At 41.5% G+C, this 15,003-nt stretch overlaps 1 protein-coding gene across 10 annotated transcripts in view; it reads right to left on the bottom strand.

Moving 5' to 3' along the window:
• The window catches only part of herc1 (HECT and RLD domain containing E3 ubiquitin protein ligase family member 1), a 219,481-nt gene that overhangs the window by 22,058 nt on the left and 182,420 nt on the right, over positions 1 to 15,003 (bottom strand). For all 10 annotated transcript variants that reach the window (XM_061815706.1, XM_061815707.1, XM_061815705.1 and 7 more), the window contains 11 exons: positions 13,468 to 13,641; positions 12,416 to 12,715; positions 12,245 to 12,310; positions 12,006 to 12,131; positions 8,929 to 9,067; positions 8,535 to 8,716; positions 3,899 to 4,054; positions 3,642 to 3,764; positions 3,432 to 3,534; positions 3,101 to 3,270; positions 829 to 967 (listed from right to left, as the gene is read on the bottom strand). In XM_061815706.1, coding sequence (XP_061671690.1) covers positions 829 to 967; positions 3,101 to 3,270; positions 3,432 to 3,534; positions 3,642 to 3,764; positions 3,899 to 4,054; positions 8,535 to 8,716; positions 8,929 to 9,067; positions 12,006 to 12,131; positions 12,245 to 12,310; positions 12,416 to 12,715; positions 13,468 to 13,641 — 1,678 coding nt within the window. The remainder of the gene's footprint in view (positions 1 to 828; positions 968 to 3,100; positions 3,271 to 3,431; positions 3,535 to 3,641; positions 3,765 to 3,898; positions 4,055 to 8,534; positions 8,717 to 8,928; positions 9,068 to 12,005; positions 12,132 to 12,244; positions 12,311 to 12,415; positions 12,716 to 13,467; positions 13,642 to 15,003) is intronic.

Raw genomic sequence — 15,003 nt, 5'->3', positions numbered from 1 at the left:
ACTTGCACATGAGAACTAGGTCCAGAGCAGGCAGGATCCTTTCGGACCCTCCACATCCTGGCCACCAGCTCTTCCAGCTCCTTTTGTCGGGAAAGCATTACATATCAACGAAAGTCAAAAGTAGTAGGTATTCGAACAGTTTTAGCCCAATGGCTATTAAGTCATTAAATTCTTGATCAATGAACCTATATGTATAATTTTTTTTTTATGTATTATTTATTTTTGTAGACCGCACGATCGGTCACTTTATTCTGCTCCCTTTGCTCAAACTGACATTAACACACTTATCTATCTAGATTTTACATCTTGCACGTCTTATAAGGAATAGTTCCGATAAACAGAAATGTCTTTTGTTTTTTGTTCTTGTTGCTATGTTGTTTCTTGTTCTGTATGTCGTACCCAGGGCAGCACCGACTGCGACTTATGCTGAAAATACATTATATAAGGTTATATCAATAAAGATTTAACTAAATACCTCTTTTGTTTCAAATAAGCAAAGTACAAATACTGTTTACATATTTGAAACATTCGGGTACCCACAAACATAAATCCCTGCTACTTTGCGGTTTTCCACTTTTCGCGGGTGGTTCTCGTGCCGATTAACTGCGAAAACCGAGGGAGGCCTGTAGTATACATGTAAAAAAATTGTTCATAGTTGAGTTCAGTGCATGAAAAAAGGGGAAGAAAACAAAGTGTTGCATTTATATTTTTGTCCTGTGTATTTCCAACGAATACTGAGTGAGAGTCAAGTTGTGTGTGTTTGTGTGTGTGTATATGTATATATATATATATGTATATATATATATATATATATATATATACTATTACCTGGTGCTCGGGGGGGTACTGCAGGAGCAGTCCAGGCTGCACTATGGCAGCGTCCAGCAGTGATCTGGTTGATGCCCTTGTTTTGGAGTACTGTCACCAGGGTAGGTTCTCTTACGTGGTTGGTGTGGGCGAGACCCAGCTGAAGATATAACATATTCAACAAATCCATTGAAAAAAACACAGTATATTCAATTTGCAGTACACATGAGGACTGCTATTGAAAAATATAGTAGAAGTCATCGTGGGAGTTTACATGTGTCAAATAGGTTGCCATGCCACGTATAGCAATGGAGCAAATTGATAGTAATTGGCTTGTGTGGTTAGGGTTCATGTGTTGAGCTGAGCCCTAGAACCAACTCTCAATTTGAACACTAGATGTTGCCAAACTAAATTATACTTTGAGCGGATCGCCAGCACAGCAAAAGTCTCTCCAATAAACATAGCCTTCCCACTTATCATTTTACCGCATTACATACATAAACCAAAGTCAGTAACCTTAAAAACCCAATTGATTTTATATCTTTGTATTCACATCTTTGTTTCTAAAATAAAGACAACAGGGTCAATTTCAGCAGCTGTTGAAACCCTGTGGTTAACAGCGGCGAAGCAAACAGGATGTTTGCAACATTGTTGACTTGCTGAACAGGAAGCGTACAACACCCTTGAATTACCACACAGGATGCCTACAAGCACTGATCCTATCTTTTTAATGCAGTTTTAACTTGTGGTTTTGATATTCTTTCTATCTCGCTGCTTTGTATAAAAGAATATAACCTGTGTATGACTGTCTCTCTCAGACAAGGCAACAAACGATGTGCTACCAACAAGAACAAGCCTGTTGAATACATGAGAGAAATGTATTCACAAGAATGTTGATACATTTATTGCTATTGCTTAAAAACTAGAGTGAATTTAAAAGAGACCGTAATTATATCTACTAGATACAATTATTGCTTATTGATGTTCAGGGAAGTAATGGTTGCATTTGCGGGGTCCTGGCCCTACTTTGAGTGAGATGAAAAGGGCATCACAAGACAACCCAGGAATGGCGAAAGGTACTTGACAGAAGAACAAAAGGTACTGGACGTAAGCAAGCCAAAACCTTCCAGAATGTTCGACCAAAAAGCTATAAAAGCTTTGGACACAGAAATACGAGGCTTTCTGTTTGTTTCACATAGGCAAGGAGACAAAAGGTCCTCTTTGGGAGTAAGAAGAACAAGCTGACAGGAAGAAGGCTGCGAGCAGTTAAGGATGATTATTTTTTATTTCTTCTTCTTTGATTGGGCGAGAGTAAAACTACTACTATAATAAGGTAATTGAGGGGCAATACCATCGATATTATGTGGTCACCCTGGAGGACAAGTTGGCTTTACAATTATTCCTTCGTCCTAAAATTCCTTATGACTAAATTAGGCTTGGAGCTTCGTAGGACTTGATCACCCTGAAAAGGCTCACTCAAAAATGTACACCTTCCCGATAACCTAATGCTTTTGAATACTTTTAACCTTACTTCATTTTTAATGTTTTTCATTACTTTTATCATTTACTCATTCCTACTTACCATCTCTATCACCATATTAAACATTATTTTGTTTTATTGATTTATGTTCAATTAACATCGATTTTGCCTCAACATTGCAATTTGTACCCCGCGTCTGGCAGCAGTAACTGTCGAATAATGAATGTTATCTGAACAACTTTTATAATTTTATTAAATACTTAAATTTCCATTTCCTTCAATCGTTGTCATTCTTATAATGAGTTGTCTCATCTTTTACCATACTACCTCATTAAAGATTGATAGTCAACGACATTAATAACACCTAGTCGTAAATTACATTTTAAAAAGTAACTCATTGATAAACTCTGGCTTAATATAAAAATAAATCCGTACGATCCCAACAAGGATTGTTAAATTTACTAGGTCAATGACAAGTGCAATCGATTCATAAGAGATGAAGCTGTGCAAAAGCGAAGCGATCACTTTGTCATCCTTTTACTCTGTAAGGTTACTCAATAAAGGCTGATAAGTGAGGGCAGACCGGATTGGCTTTGCAAAACTAAAGGCAGTTAGTTCACCTAGACGAGTTCATCTCGACACGGACTTAAGAAGCTTCCGTCCCCCTGCGTGTACGGCGTTAGAGTCGGCTGGGGTAAAGGGGTGGCTCAACCCTTTAAATGGAGAGTTGGTCAGGACATTTCTCCTGATTAGTCCTGCCGATAAGCGGAATTTGACACATGGGAGTTTCACAATGGAACTTTTGTGGGTTACCTGGCCCTCTAAGTTGCTTCCCCAAGTGTATACATCTCCTGTTGAGGAGAGAGCTAAAGTGTGCTCAGCCCCTGCAGCAACATCCTGAATGTGAATCCCAGACAGAGCGGGAACTTGTTGGGGACGGTTGTGATTCCTTGCTCGGGCTTCTGGCAAACCAATTAGGCGGTCTACGGCAGATGAAAACATTTTTGAAACAGAACTAAGAAAAAAACGACAAAATGATTTATATTGATACACTTAATAGATTATGATACGGTATAAAATAAATGTTTACTATTACTACTTTATTTCATATTAGTTTGAAATAAAAATGACTATTTGAACATACCTTTACCAAAGGTAAAAACTTTGCCATCTTTTGTTAAAGCCACAGAGAACTGTGTTCCACAAGCCACTTTTTTTATGCCAATTCCACACAGCATTTCCACCTTCTAGGAATTAAAAATTTAAATGATTATCAATTACATTAGCTACTCGAACACAACTATTACAATTTTTCGTCCCAACCATACTGCTCAGATTATCCAGCAGGCCTAACCTGAGGTGAAGACTTGGCTGTAGAATTCCCGAGTCCCAGTTTTCCATAGTCTCCATCTCCAAATGCCCACACCATCATTCCATCAGCAGAAACAACCAATGTGTGGTTTAAACCACATGCAACCTGAAGATAAAAACAAAGGAAATTGTAAGACACGGTGTTGACGTGTTGCAGACAAAAACAATAAAAATACTCATAGGAGCTAAACTAAAAAAATCTCAATCTAAAAATTAAATGTTCCCTTGAGTAAATCTGACCTGACCAACTTGGTATCCTTCCAGAGCCATAACCTTCTCTGGCAGCTTCTTGTTGGAAGTGTTTCCCAAACCAAGTCTGCCATAATCACCATTGCCAAAAGTGAAAAGCTTTCCATCAGCTGTGACCACAGCTGAGTGTTTGAACCCGCAGGACATCTAGGGAGAAGAAAAAGCATGTCATTAAAGACTTACGTAGCTAAATTGATGTCAGACATATGGGTTAGTTTAACTAAATAATGTATGACCCTTGGAAAGAATGTGAGAAATTAAATCAATACAAGGAAACGGGAGTGTATACACTGTGAAGTCACTCGAGTCTTGCTTCCTCATTGGAAGGTATGCAAGTAGCACTGAGGAGTGAAAGTCCTAGCTCGACAACAGCAGTGCCCCATCACCTTTATAAGTGTTGCTAGTGCATTGCTTTCTAACCTGGACCGACCAGATGGTAGACCAGAATTTCTTCGAAGCAATCAAAGTATTTCTCCATAGCCTCACTGAACTCCTCTTTCACTCCAGTATTTTCCCTTAGCAATCACATATTGCTTGGCCAGCCTGGATCCATCATTGGTCGGATTGGTCTTTGCCCGGGTTAACAACACACACCCCCTGCACTGTTAACCTGCAGGGCATTGGTGGAAATTGAGCTACTGTGGGTCGAAGACAAAGAAGAAGAGGAAAGCGGATTCATCTGCAGAAGAAGAGTAATGCACAGAGCCTACAACTGAGTGTAGGGAATTTGTGTGTTGGGACGATGATAGGAAAAGCTCAGGAGTTGCTTGACATGATGATTAGGAGAAAGGTTGATGTATTGTGCATCCAAGAGAGTAGGTGGAAAAGTAGTAAGGCTAGAGGTTTAGGGGCAGGGTTTAAATTATTTTACCATGGAGTAGATGGGAAGAGAAATGGAGTAAGGGGTCATCGATGAAGAAGTGATAGGTAAGTACGGCATCCAGGAAGGGAACTTTGAGGAAGAGATGGTGGTGGACTTTGCAAAAAGGATGGAATGGCAGTCGTGAACACTTTTTTCCAGAAGAGTTAGGAACACAGGGTGTCCTACAAGAGGGGCGGTGGAAGCATGCAGGCGGATTATATTTTGTGCAGACGATGTAATCTGAAGGAGGTTAATGACTGTACTGACTGGAGGAAGATTAAGAAGAAAAAGGTAGAGCAGAGAACCATGTGGTGGAAGCTGAGAAAGGAAGAATGTTGTGCAGCCTTTTGGAAAGTGGTGAGACAGGCTCTCGATGGACAGGAGGAGCTCCCGTAAAACTGGATTACTACAGCCAAGGTGATCAGAGAGACAGGCAGGAGAGTACTTGGTGTGTTTTCTGGTAGAAAAGGGGAGATGGGCACTCGGTGGTGGAACCCCAAAATACAGGAAGTCACACAAAGACACAGGTAAGCAAAGAAGTGGGACACCGAAAGGACTGAAGAGAGGCAAAAAAAAGGAATACATTGAGATGCAACGTTGGGCAGAGGTAAAGGTGGGGAAGGCTAAACAAGAGGCATATTATGACATGTACACCAGGTTGGACATAAAAAAGGAGAAGAGTAAAAATCTCTACAGGTTGGTCAGACAGAGGGATAGAAATGGGAAGGATGTGATCCAGGGAAGGGTAGAGATGGAAATGTGTTGACTAGTGGCAGTAGTGTGCTAAATAGATGGAAAGAATACTTTGAGAAGTTGATGAATGGAGAAAATAGAGAAGGAAGAGTAGAAGTGGCAAGTGTAATGGACCAGGAAGTGACAATGATTAGTAAGGGGGAAGTTAAAATGGCACTAAAGACGATTAAAAAAAATGGAAAAATAGTTGGTCCTGATGACATACCTGTGGCGGTATGGAAGCAATTTTGAAAGGTGGCTGTGGAGTTTTTGACCAATTTAGGTAATTGCTCTCGTGTCTGAGCAAACACACTAATAAGCCTGTGAGCGCTCCCTTTGACCACTGTGAGCAACATCAGACATTGTGGTCAGATCAGTGTCATCCATTTAAGTTACAAGGCTCATTCAAATATTCAGATTACAACTTCTACATTCTCATCAGAACATTTCTAAGAAAAATTTGTGTTTTTGCAAACCTACAATGAAAATGTCAACAAACAAAAAAATACATTGTTAACCAAACCAAGCCAATGGTGGTTTAATGTGCGCTTAGAATGTGTGACAATTGCGCAGTTGCATTGGTCTGGAATTGTTTTTTTTTTTTCCATGATATTTGAAAAGATGGAATTCCATTTATAGGTGGAATACCATCTTGTCTGAGTTATGGGAAAGAGTAGTGGGGCAAAACTCAGGACAGAAGTAAGCATCTGTGAGCAACAGTATGGTTTCATGCCTCGAAAGAGTAGCAAAAATCTATTAGAATTTAAGGTGGAGATGAGACTGCATCGGGGATCAGCTCTGAGCCGCTTCCTGCTTGCTGTGGTCATGGATAGGCTGACAGATGATGTTAGACTGGAATTCCCTTGGACCATAATGTCTGCAGATGACATTGTGATCTGCCCTCTGTGAAAAAGCAATTGTCCCCTGAACCTAATAAATGATCCTTTGTAGGAGGAACAATTATAAAATTGGAGGCATGCACTAGAAAGGAGAGGAATGAAGATTAGCCTTAGTAGAACAACTTAAATGTGCGTGAATGAGAGATGAGAGGGGTGGAGGGGTAAGAGCGAGGCTGCAGGGAGAAGAGATAGTGAGGGTGGACGACTTTAAATACTTGGGGCCAACAATCCAGAGCAATGGTGAGTGTGGTAACGAAGTGAAGAAATGGTTCCAAGCAGGTTGGAACAGGTGGCGAAAGGTGTCTGTTGTATCATGTGACAGATGAGTCTCTGCTAAGATGAAGGGCAAAGTTTATAAAACAATTACGATGTTAGCCATGCTGTACGGATTAGAGACAGTAGCATTAAAGAGACAACAGGAAGCAAAGTTAGGAGGGAGCATGTTGGATAAGATTAGAAATGAGCTCATTAGAGGGAGAGCCAAAGTTAGATGTTTTGGAGACAAGATTTGAGAGAGAAGACATATCCAGAGGCAAGAGAGTGAGTATATTGGTAGAAGGGTGCTGAATATGGACTGCCAGGAAAAAAGGTGAAAGGAAGACCAAAGAGAAGGTTGATGGATGTTGTGAAGGAAGACATGAGGGCAGTTAGTGATAAAGAGGAAAATGCAGGAAATAGGTGTGCATGGAAAAAGATGACATGCTGTGGCGACCCTTTATGGGACAAGCTGAAAGGAAAAGTTTAAACATGGGATTCATTGTGGACAATCTACAATAAGGAGAGAGGTCCAATAAAAAAAGCAAATTTTAGGTTCAGGTCAGGGTAAGAGCGCTCCACTCAATTATTCCCTTCCAAGTAGCACTGACATTGTCCACATGAGCAAATAGTATAAATAATGAGGCAAATGATGTGGCTTGGGCATCTGGTTTGGATGCCTCCTGAGGTATCACTAGTGAGACGTTCTGGCATGTCCCACTGGCTGGGGGGCCGGGGACCTTGGACATGTGAGAGACACTAGCTCTATGTTCGTAGAGTGAGCAACATGCAGTGGAGCATGAATGGTCCACATCCTGATTTTCACATTGGCTTGCTCACACATTTGCCTATTTGGCAAATTGCTCAGTGCAAAACTGGGTGGTATCAGCACAGCAAGGGAGTGCCCTTGCAGATGCGCTTGGCAGAGTGAGAATTTGGTGCACAGAAAGTGCATCTGAACTTGCGCCGACTAATTTCACATTCAAGTTGTGGCGCAGGGGATCTAATGTGATTTTGGTGAATCAGATCAGTGAACATGCAATGCCAAAAGCAAAGCAAATTTATTTGTATACCGCATTTCATACACGAGGAAACTCAATGTGCTTTACATGATTAAAGGCATTTGAAAACAAAGACATAAAACATTTAAAACGGCTTACAAACAATAAAAATGACAAAATATTTTAAAAAAATAATGATAATAATAGTCCAGCAATGCAACGAGCCGGCGTTTTGGTTAACACGAAGGAATAACGAGCTACCTTCCCGGAGGTAAAACTAATAGAAACAAACGAGTGAGGGTGGTCCTGCCATGTACGTCACTTTCTGCTTCTTCTTGAAAACAAATCCCTCGAGAGGATTTTCATGGCGAGAGTTACAAAAAGCTGTATACGTTAAAATCATGTTTTGTGGTGAAAAAACGCACGGGTCCATGTTGGCTACCGTTTTTTTCAATAATAACATTAAAAATCATGCATTTCATGACAGTGGCCCTTTATGATAGACTGGAAAATACAGCCCTTTGACTCCCAGTTGGCCCCAGGAAGAGTGGCGAGAAGTAGTTGGGGAGAGGGAAGTTGGGACCTCCCTTCTTATGCTATGTACCCATGGGATGTGTTTAGGATGTTTCATGCATTGTGATTACATAGAAAGTTGAATGCATTTTGCGCAGATAGATGCGAATCCTTGCGGGGTTGTGCAGGCATTCGCAAATTCGCCTCCTTTGCCCGAACGGTCGAAGATGGAAAAGCTGAACTTGCACTTTTGCTTCTGGTGGGTAAGTAGCATTAGGTTCCTACCCCAACCACAGATAGGCGGTAGATGGATGAATGGTGAATGCATACAATGTACTTTTTGTAACTTCAGGAACATGACTGACCTGCACAACCTCTTCTCCTTGAAGAGCTTCAATCTGTCTTGGCCGGCGCTGGCGGTCACTGTTTCCATGGCCCAGCTTGCCATAGTCACCATCGCCCCAGCTAAACACCTCACCACTCTCTGTCAGAGCCATTGAGTGACCATCACTACCACATGATGTCACCAGCTGCGTCACCACAAAACCTAAGGAATACCAACACATTGTCACAGTCAAAAGTAAAGGTAACTAAAAAGGAATTTTGGGAAAAGAAGACTTGAAAAATCTAAAATTTAAGCCCCTTCTTAAATAATCATAACAACCTGCAAACGTTTGAGTCATCTAAGATACTGTAGCTTATGAAGTCTCAAAAGGTGCAAATAAACTTGTACATAGTGAACTTCTGATTTGATACCACCTTGAAGAGCTGAGATGACAGTGAGGACATGCAGGTCATCAGAATTTCCTTGTCCCAGACGACCATAGCTTCCCTCTCCACAGGCCAACACAGTCCCGTTAGGTTGCATAACAAACGTGCAGTTCTGACCACAAACAACCTGGGGAGAGAGAAGCTGACTGTTTAACTGAAAAGTAATACAGGTATGCTAAGAGTTGAAGATTTTAAGTATCATCTAACTCCTTCTGTGTAGTGGGGCAAAAAAAGTATGTAGTAATCAATTGTGCATGTTTTCCCCAATTAAATAGATGAGAGGCCTGTAATTTTCATTGTTTGCTATAGTAGTTAAAAATAATAGTGCAATATGACAAACCAGATTACTCCATGTTTTCAGCCCTTTTTTATTGCTACGTTAAACAAGTTTAACAGTAGATTCTCAGAAAACCAACAAGAGCCAGCATTGATATACACATTCTTAAAGGTCAAGTGTCATGAAATGGATTATTTTTGGTATATTATTAATGAAAAACCCACAGGCAATATGGTCCCATGTTTTTTTTCCACCACAAAACATGATTTTGACATATACAGCTTTTTGTAACTCCCGCCATGAAAATCCTCTCGAGGGATTTGTTTTCGAAAAGAACCAGGAAGTGACGTGCAGGACAGAGGCGCCCCCTAGTGGTCTAGTTTGTTTCCATTAGTTTTACCTCCGGGAAGGTAGCTTGTTGTTCCTTCGTGTTAGCCAAAATGCCGGCTCATTGCATTGCTGGACATTGCTTGAACATTCGGGAGAATGGATTTAGCCTTCATAAGTTAGCAAGAGACCCGGTTCGTTGTGAAAAATGGATTGCACGGGTGCAGAGGACGAGAGCTTTGTGGGTTCAGAATAACAGGTAGGCAGTAATGCGCCCCAGCTCGACGGTGTCCAACAAGTACTGCAGCGGCTTTGAACATACCCCTAAAAACAGCATGGCTCGGCTCCACCTCCTCCTTACATGCTACCACGGCACAGAAAATCAGCCACACCGGCTGAGGCGCTGCATTCGGCGGTCACTGCTTCTGCGAAGGCTGCTTGTCACCACGATGGCTCATCTCCGCCGCGGAAGTGGTATGGAGGGGATGAGGTTTGGCCGTGATCGCATATCATCTGAATATGGCTCGAAACAATAGTGTAATATTGCCCCGAGGGCTCGAAACAATAGTGTAATATTGCCCCGGTAACTTCACTCGTTTGTTTGGTGTTCTCCTTTTCGAAAAGAGCTTCCGTGTCAGACGGGGCGCGTTTGTCTCCCATAGTTAAGGTGCACTGCGTGTTTTTATCTGCGAATGTCCGGGTGACGTCACGGACGGAGGACGCAGCCAATATGGCGACCACTTGGATATCGTAGAATAAAACTTATGCAACTTTGCGCATGGATGACGCGCTCTCTGCTCACATTTATTTTTTCATATAAACATTGAAGTGAATAATGTTATATACATTTTTCATTACAATATCTATTTTAGAATGTTTATAGGGATGACACCCGGGCTTTAAGGCTGTGCAATTGGGAAATTTGTTGAAAGGGGTGTGTTTAAAAAATAGCAGTGTGGCATTCAATCAGTCAGGTCTTCAACTTTGTGAAAAAGGTTTGAATCAGGTGGCCCCATGGTGACTTATATGAAGTCCGCTCCTGTTGAACATCCATTTCTCCTTGAAAGCCTGACGAAAATGGGTTGCTCAACATACTGTTTAGAACAGCATATGTTGATTCAGTTTCATCGGCAAGGGGAAACCTTATAAAGAGGGGCAAAAAAAAAAAAAAAAAAAAAAAAAAAAAATCACTGCCATGCTGAAAGACCCAGCCATATTTCATCTTCAATACCCTTGCTGTTGAAAGGAGGTTTTCACTCAAAATCACATGATACATGGCTCCATTCATTCTTTCCTCCAAAAGGATCAGTCATACAGGTCCTTTTTGCAGAAAAACAGGCCCAAAGCATGTTTCCGCCCACGTGCTTCATACTAGGTATGGTGTTCTAGAAAGACAATTCTTTCCTCTCCAAAGATGACAAGTTGAGTTTTTCTAAAAAAACAAAACAAAAACAAACCTATTTTGGTTTCACCTGACCATATGACTCTTCTCGATCTTCCAAATGCTCCCCCTGCAATCCTGGACATGTACTGGCTTAATCAGGGGGACATGTCTGGCACTGCAGGATTTGAGTGCCTGGCGAAGTGGTGTTTTAGTAATGGTAGCCTTTGTTACTTTGGTCCCAGCTCATTGCAAGTAATTCACTAGGTGCCAAATGTGTGGTTCTGGAATTTTATTGTGTGATAGTTTTGACCCCAAGGGTGAGATCTTGCGGGGAGTCCCAGCTCGAGGGAGATAACAGTGGTCTTGTATGGCTTCCATTTTCTAATAATTGCATCCAGAGTTGATTTCTTCATACAAAGATGCTTACACATTGTAAATTCAGCCTTCCCAGCCTGGTGCAGGTCTACAATTTTATGTATGTGTTTTGTGCAAAACAACATTTTGGCTAAGGAACCCCAAAAATGGCACCAGCGAAGAGAAACATTTACAAAGCACAACATAAACTGCAAGCGTTACGTGGATAAACATGGGAATCAAGCAACCTCAAGAGAATTCAAAGTACAACCGAACTCACTGTTTACATTGTTAAATACTTCAATAAAGTACATACGTTGTCATGGGGGACCCTACCAAGACCAAAACTAGCCATTCATCCATATTTTTGCATGTATACTCTATGTAGATAACGCCATAATATATTTATATGGGTTCACAATCATAATGACCCTCTAAGAGTAACCGCAACTACTGTGGTCCACAAAAAAAAAAAAAAAAAAAAAAAAAAAAAATTATTTGACACCCAAAATGTCAAAAGCACAAAATGGTTGGACAAATTGATGGCTCATGACATAATTCCTTCTGACCAGAAGTATGAACAAACTGATTGTTAGCGTGACCAAAGGTGATGTCATGATAGTCACACCATTAACATGGGTCCAAAAATGAACTTACTTAATAATTAACTGTCATTTTAAGAAAGAGGTGAGAATTGTTGGATTATTTCTGTACAATCTATACCTGTTGCGCCTGTGAGAAGGAGGGTGCAATGGTTGGTATCAAGAGGTTTCTGCCTGCCTCAGCCAACTGACCATGTCGCCCAGCACCCCACAAATACACATCAGATTTTCCTCCCAGGTGCCAGTCCTGGACACATCCAACATGCAAATTTTGTGAAAATAGATACACCAGGTGGTGTCATTGTTAACTATTCATTATAATCTGTTTATAATACAAATATCAGGGAAGAATTTAATTACCTCTGGTCTAGAAGTTGCCCAGGACATGATTTGTTCATCCATACCAGAGACCCATTTAGTATTGTCCTGTAAAAACACACACAGCAGAAACAACATTATTTCACACGTTCATTATAGCTTAACATAAATTAGTTTTTGAAATGTAGGAAAAACATTACAACCCCTCCTCACCATGATCAATGTCATTTCATCTTTGGAAACAGGTTCCAGGTCAGGAACAGTAAAGGACTCGGGGAAGATAGCACCTCGAGCCAGGGCCTCTGCTGCCTTCATTGTTGTTGAGAAGCAGTCCAGCCAGGCCCACTCACTGGCACTCCAGATGGCAGAGCCAGATTCGGGTGGACAGTGTCGGAGAGAAGGCGGCACTGTTGGGCAGCACAGGAGCTGGTCCAGGTGGAGTCCCACTGCCAGAGAGGCGAGGCACTGCATGTAGGGGCTGTGGATAAGCTGCTCCCCACATACTACATGAGGCTAGATGTTCAGAAAACAACTGAATGAATGAAACTTGAAACAATATTAAGCCTGATGTGTTCAACAGTGTCAACTAATGGCTCAGGATGTTGTTGATCACATAGAACTTAATATTTATCACTATCACTGAGGTTATATTACATCATAATGTGCTACTTAGACTAAAACATGATCGTGACAGTTTGGCAAAATTTTTTGTTGGAATGAACTTTTTTTCTTTTTAATTTTGCTTAAACTTTTCCAATTACCTTTTCCACAGAAAGATGGAACTTACAGAGGATCTGCTTATGATTTTCAGGTTTGTCCGTAGTCTTTAGACCTAAAAATCTGAAGTCACATAGTGACATACTACAAAATAACTGAATGGGTGATTTTAAGCGTGTATGCAAAGTTGTGTTGATCTAATTTGATTTCCCACAAGTAAATGTGGATGCAAACAATTTTGTTAGGTTGTCCAACTATTTCATCTTCCCCTTATGGTTTCTTTCTGGGCCAGGAAATGTTGTACCAATGTCAAAAAAAAAAAAAAAAAAAAAAAAAAAAGTAATGCGTTTCAATGCTTCTCACTCGATTGAGTGGAAATGACTGGATTAGCCCCAAATGTACATTCCGTTCTTCCATTCCAATGTGTTTATTTTCATTGCTACACTTATCGATAGCTCGATCCCAGTATGGAAAATCGCCAGAATAAAACAATAATGTAGATTTTTCATTTATTAAGGGAACTAGTAAGGATATCAAATGTTCATAACCTTCTCATATGCATACTGCTCCTGCAACATAAGAGGTAGTCTCTCCAGAAAGGCCCTCATGCAAGGTGCCATGTTGAGACCAACTACACCCTGCTTCTTAAGAGCAGTGCGGGAAGTGGCCAGCACATGGTTCGTTGCCATGAACTCTTTGGAACAATTCACAACCAACACATCCTAAGAAAAATGGAAAAGAAAGCAGAAGAGTACATTTATCTGTGTATACACACACGCACACGCACACGCACACACACACACACACACACACACACACCACACACACACACACACACACACACACTTTACACGTTTACCCAAAAAAATTATTTGAGCCTTTTCTAATATGTTACACTTAAATGTTCCCCATTATTAAGCAAATGGAAATAAAATTTTGATTTTAAATTAAGGTTTTTATTAATAAGGGGGAAAAAAGAATCTAAACCTACATGACCCTGTGTGGAAAAAGTGATTACGATCCAAAACTAATAAACAGTTTGGGCCATCCTCAGCAGCAGCTGCAATCAAGCATTTGCAATAACTCGCAATGTGGCTCTTAAAGGGGAAATCCAATGCTTTTCATTAACAATGTATCCAATAAGTCATGTAATATGTACTCTATTTTGACAATGTGATGTTAAATCCTCTCACATTTAATAGTGTTTTGAGAAGATTTTGATTGAACAATTACGAATTTTCAGGAGTGCTGACATTTTCGCGAGTCACATAACTTACGTGCGCGGATGTGACGTGTAAGGTGTCGCACCAAAGGCCCGATTACGTTGTGCCCAGCACTGATTTCTTGGATTTACCCTCATCTGATGAAGTAATAGCAATATTAGTTGATCGAGAAGACGGAGGAATACTTCCATACAGATTTGAACCTGTGGCTGTAAATAATGTTGAATATTTAGATGGTTCTTCGGGCGGAATGACGCCAGAGTGACTACTCGGAGGCCTACTAGCAGGACCTGAGTGCGTAAACAAATGCCCCCGGAGCTCCGGGCCGGCAGACGCGGATAGTTTTTTGGACGGGATTGACGCGGAGTCTGATTAGTGAGCTCCGCCGGCTCGGCTCGCGGCCCGCCGCCGGACGCCTGGCTCGCGGCCCGCCGCCGGACGCCTGGCTCGCGGCCCGCCGCCGGACGCCTGGCTCGCGGCCCGCCGCCGGACGCCTGGCTCGCGGCCCGCCGCCGAAGCCTGGCTTGCGGCCCACTGCCCGCCGCCTGAGCTCGCTCGTCAGACTCCGCATCATTCCCGTCTGAAGAACCATCTGCGTCTCCCGGCCCGGAGCACCGGGGGCCTTTGTTTACGCACTTACGTCCCGCATCTGAATATTCAACATGTTCAAATCTGTATGAAAGTATTCCTCCGTCTTCCCGATCAACCGATACTGCTATTTCTTCATCAGATGAGAATAAATCCAAGAAATCAGCGCTGGGCACAATGTAATCGAGCCTTTGGTGAAAATCTTCTCTAAACTATTAAATAAGAGAGGATTTAACATCACAAACCATTTAATAACTGCATTTTGTGTTTACT

This window comes from Syngnathoides biaculeatus, chromosome 3 (genome assembly GCF_019802595.1).
Source record: "Syngnathoides biaculeatus isolate LvHL_M chromosome 3, ASM1980259v1, whole genome shotgun sequence".
Taxonomy (NCBI): domain Eukaryota; kingdom Metazoa; phylum Chordata; class Actinopteri; order Syngnathiformes; family Syngnathidae; genus Syngnathoides; species Syngnathoides biaculeatus.
Note: the sequence above shows the minus strand (reverse complement) of the source record. Positions and strands in the feature narration are given on the sequence as shown.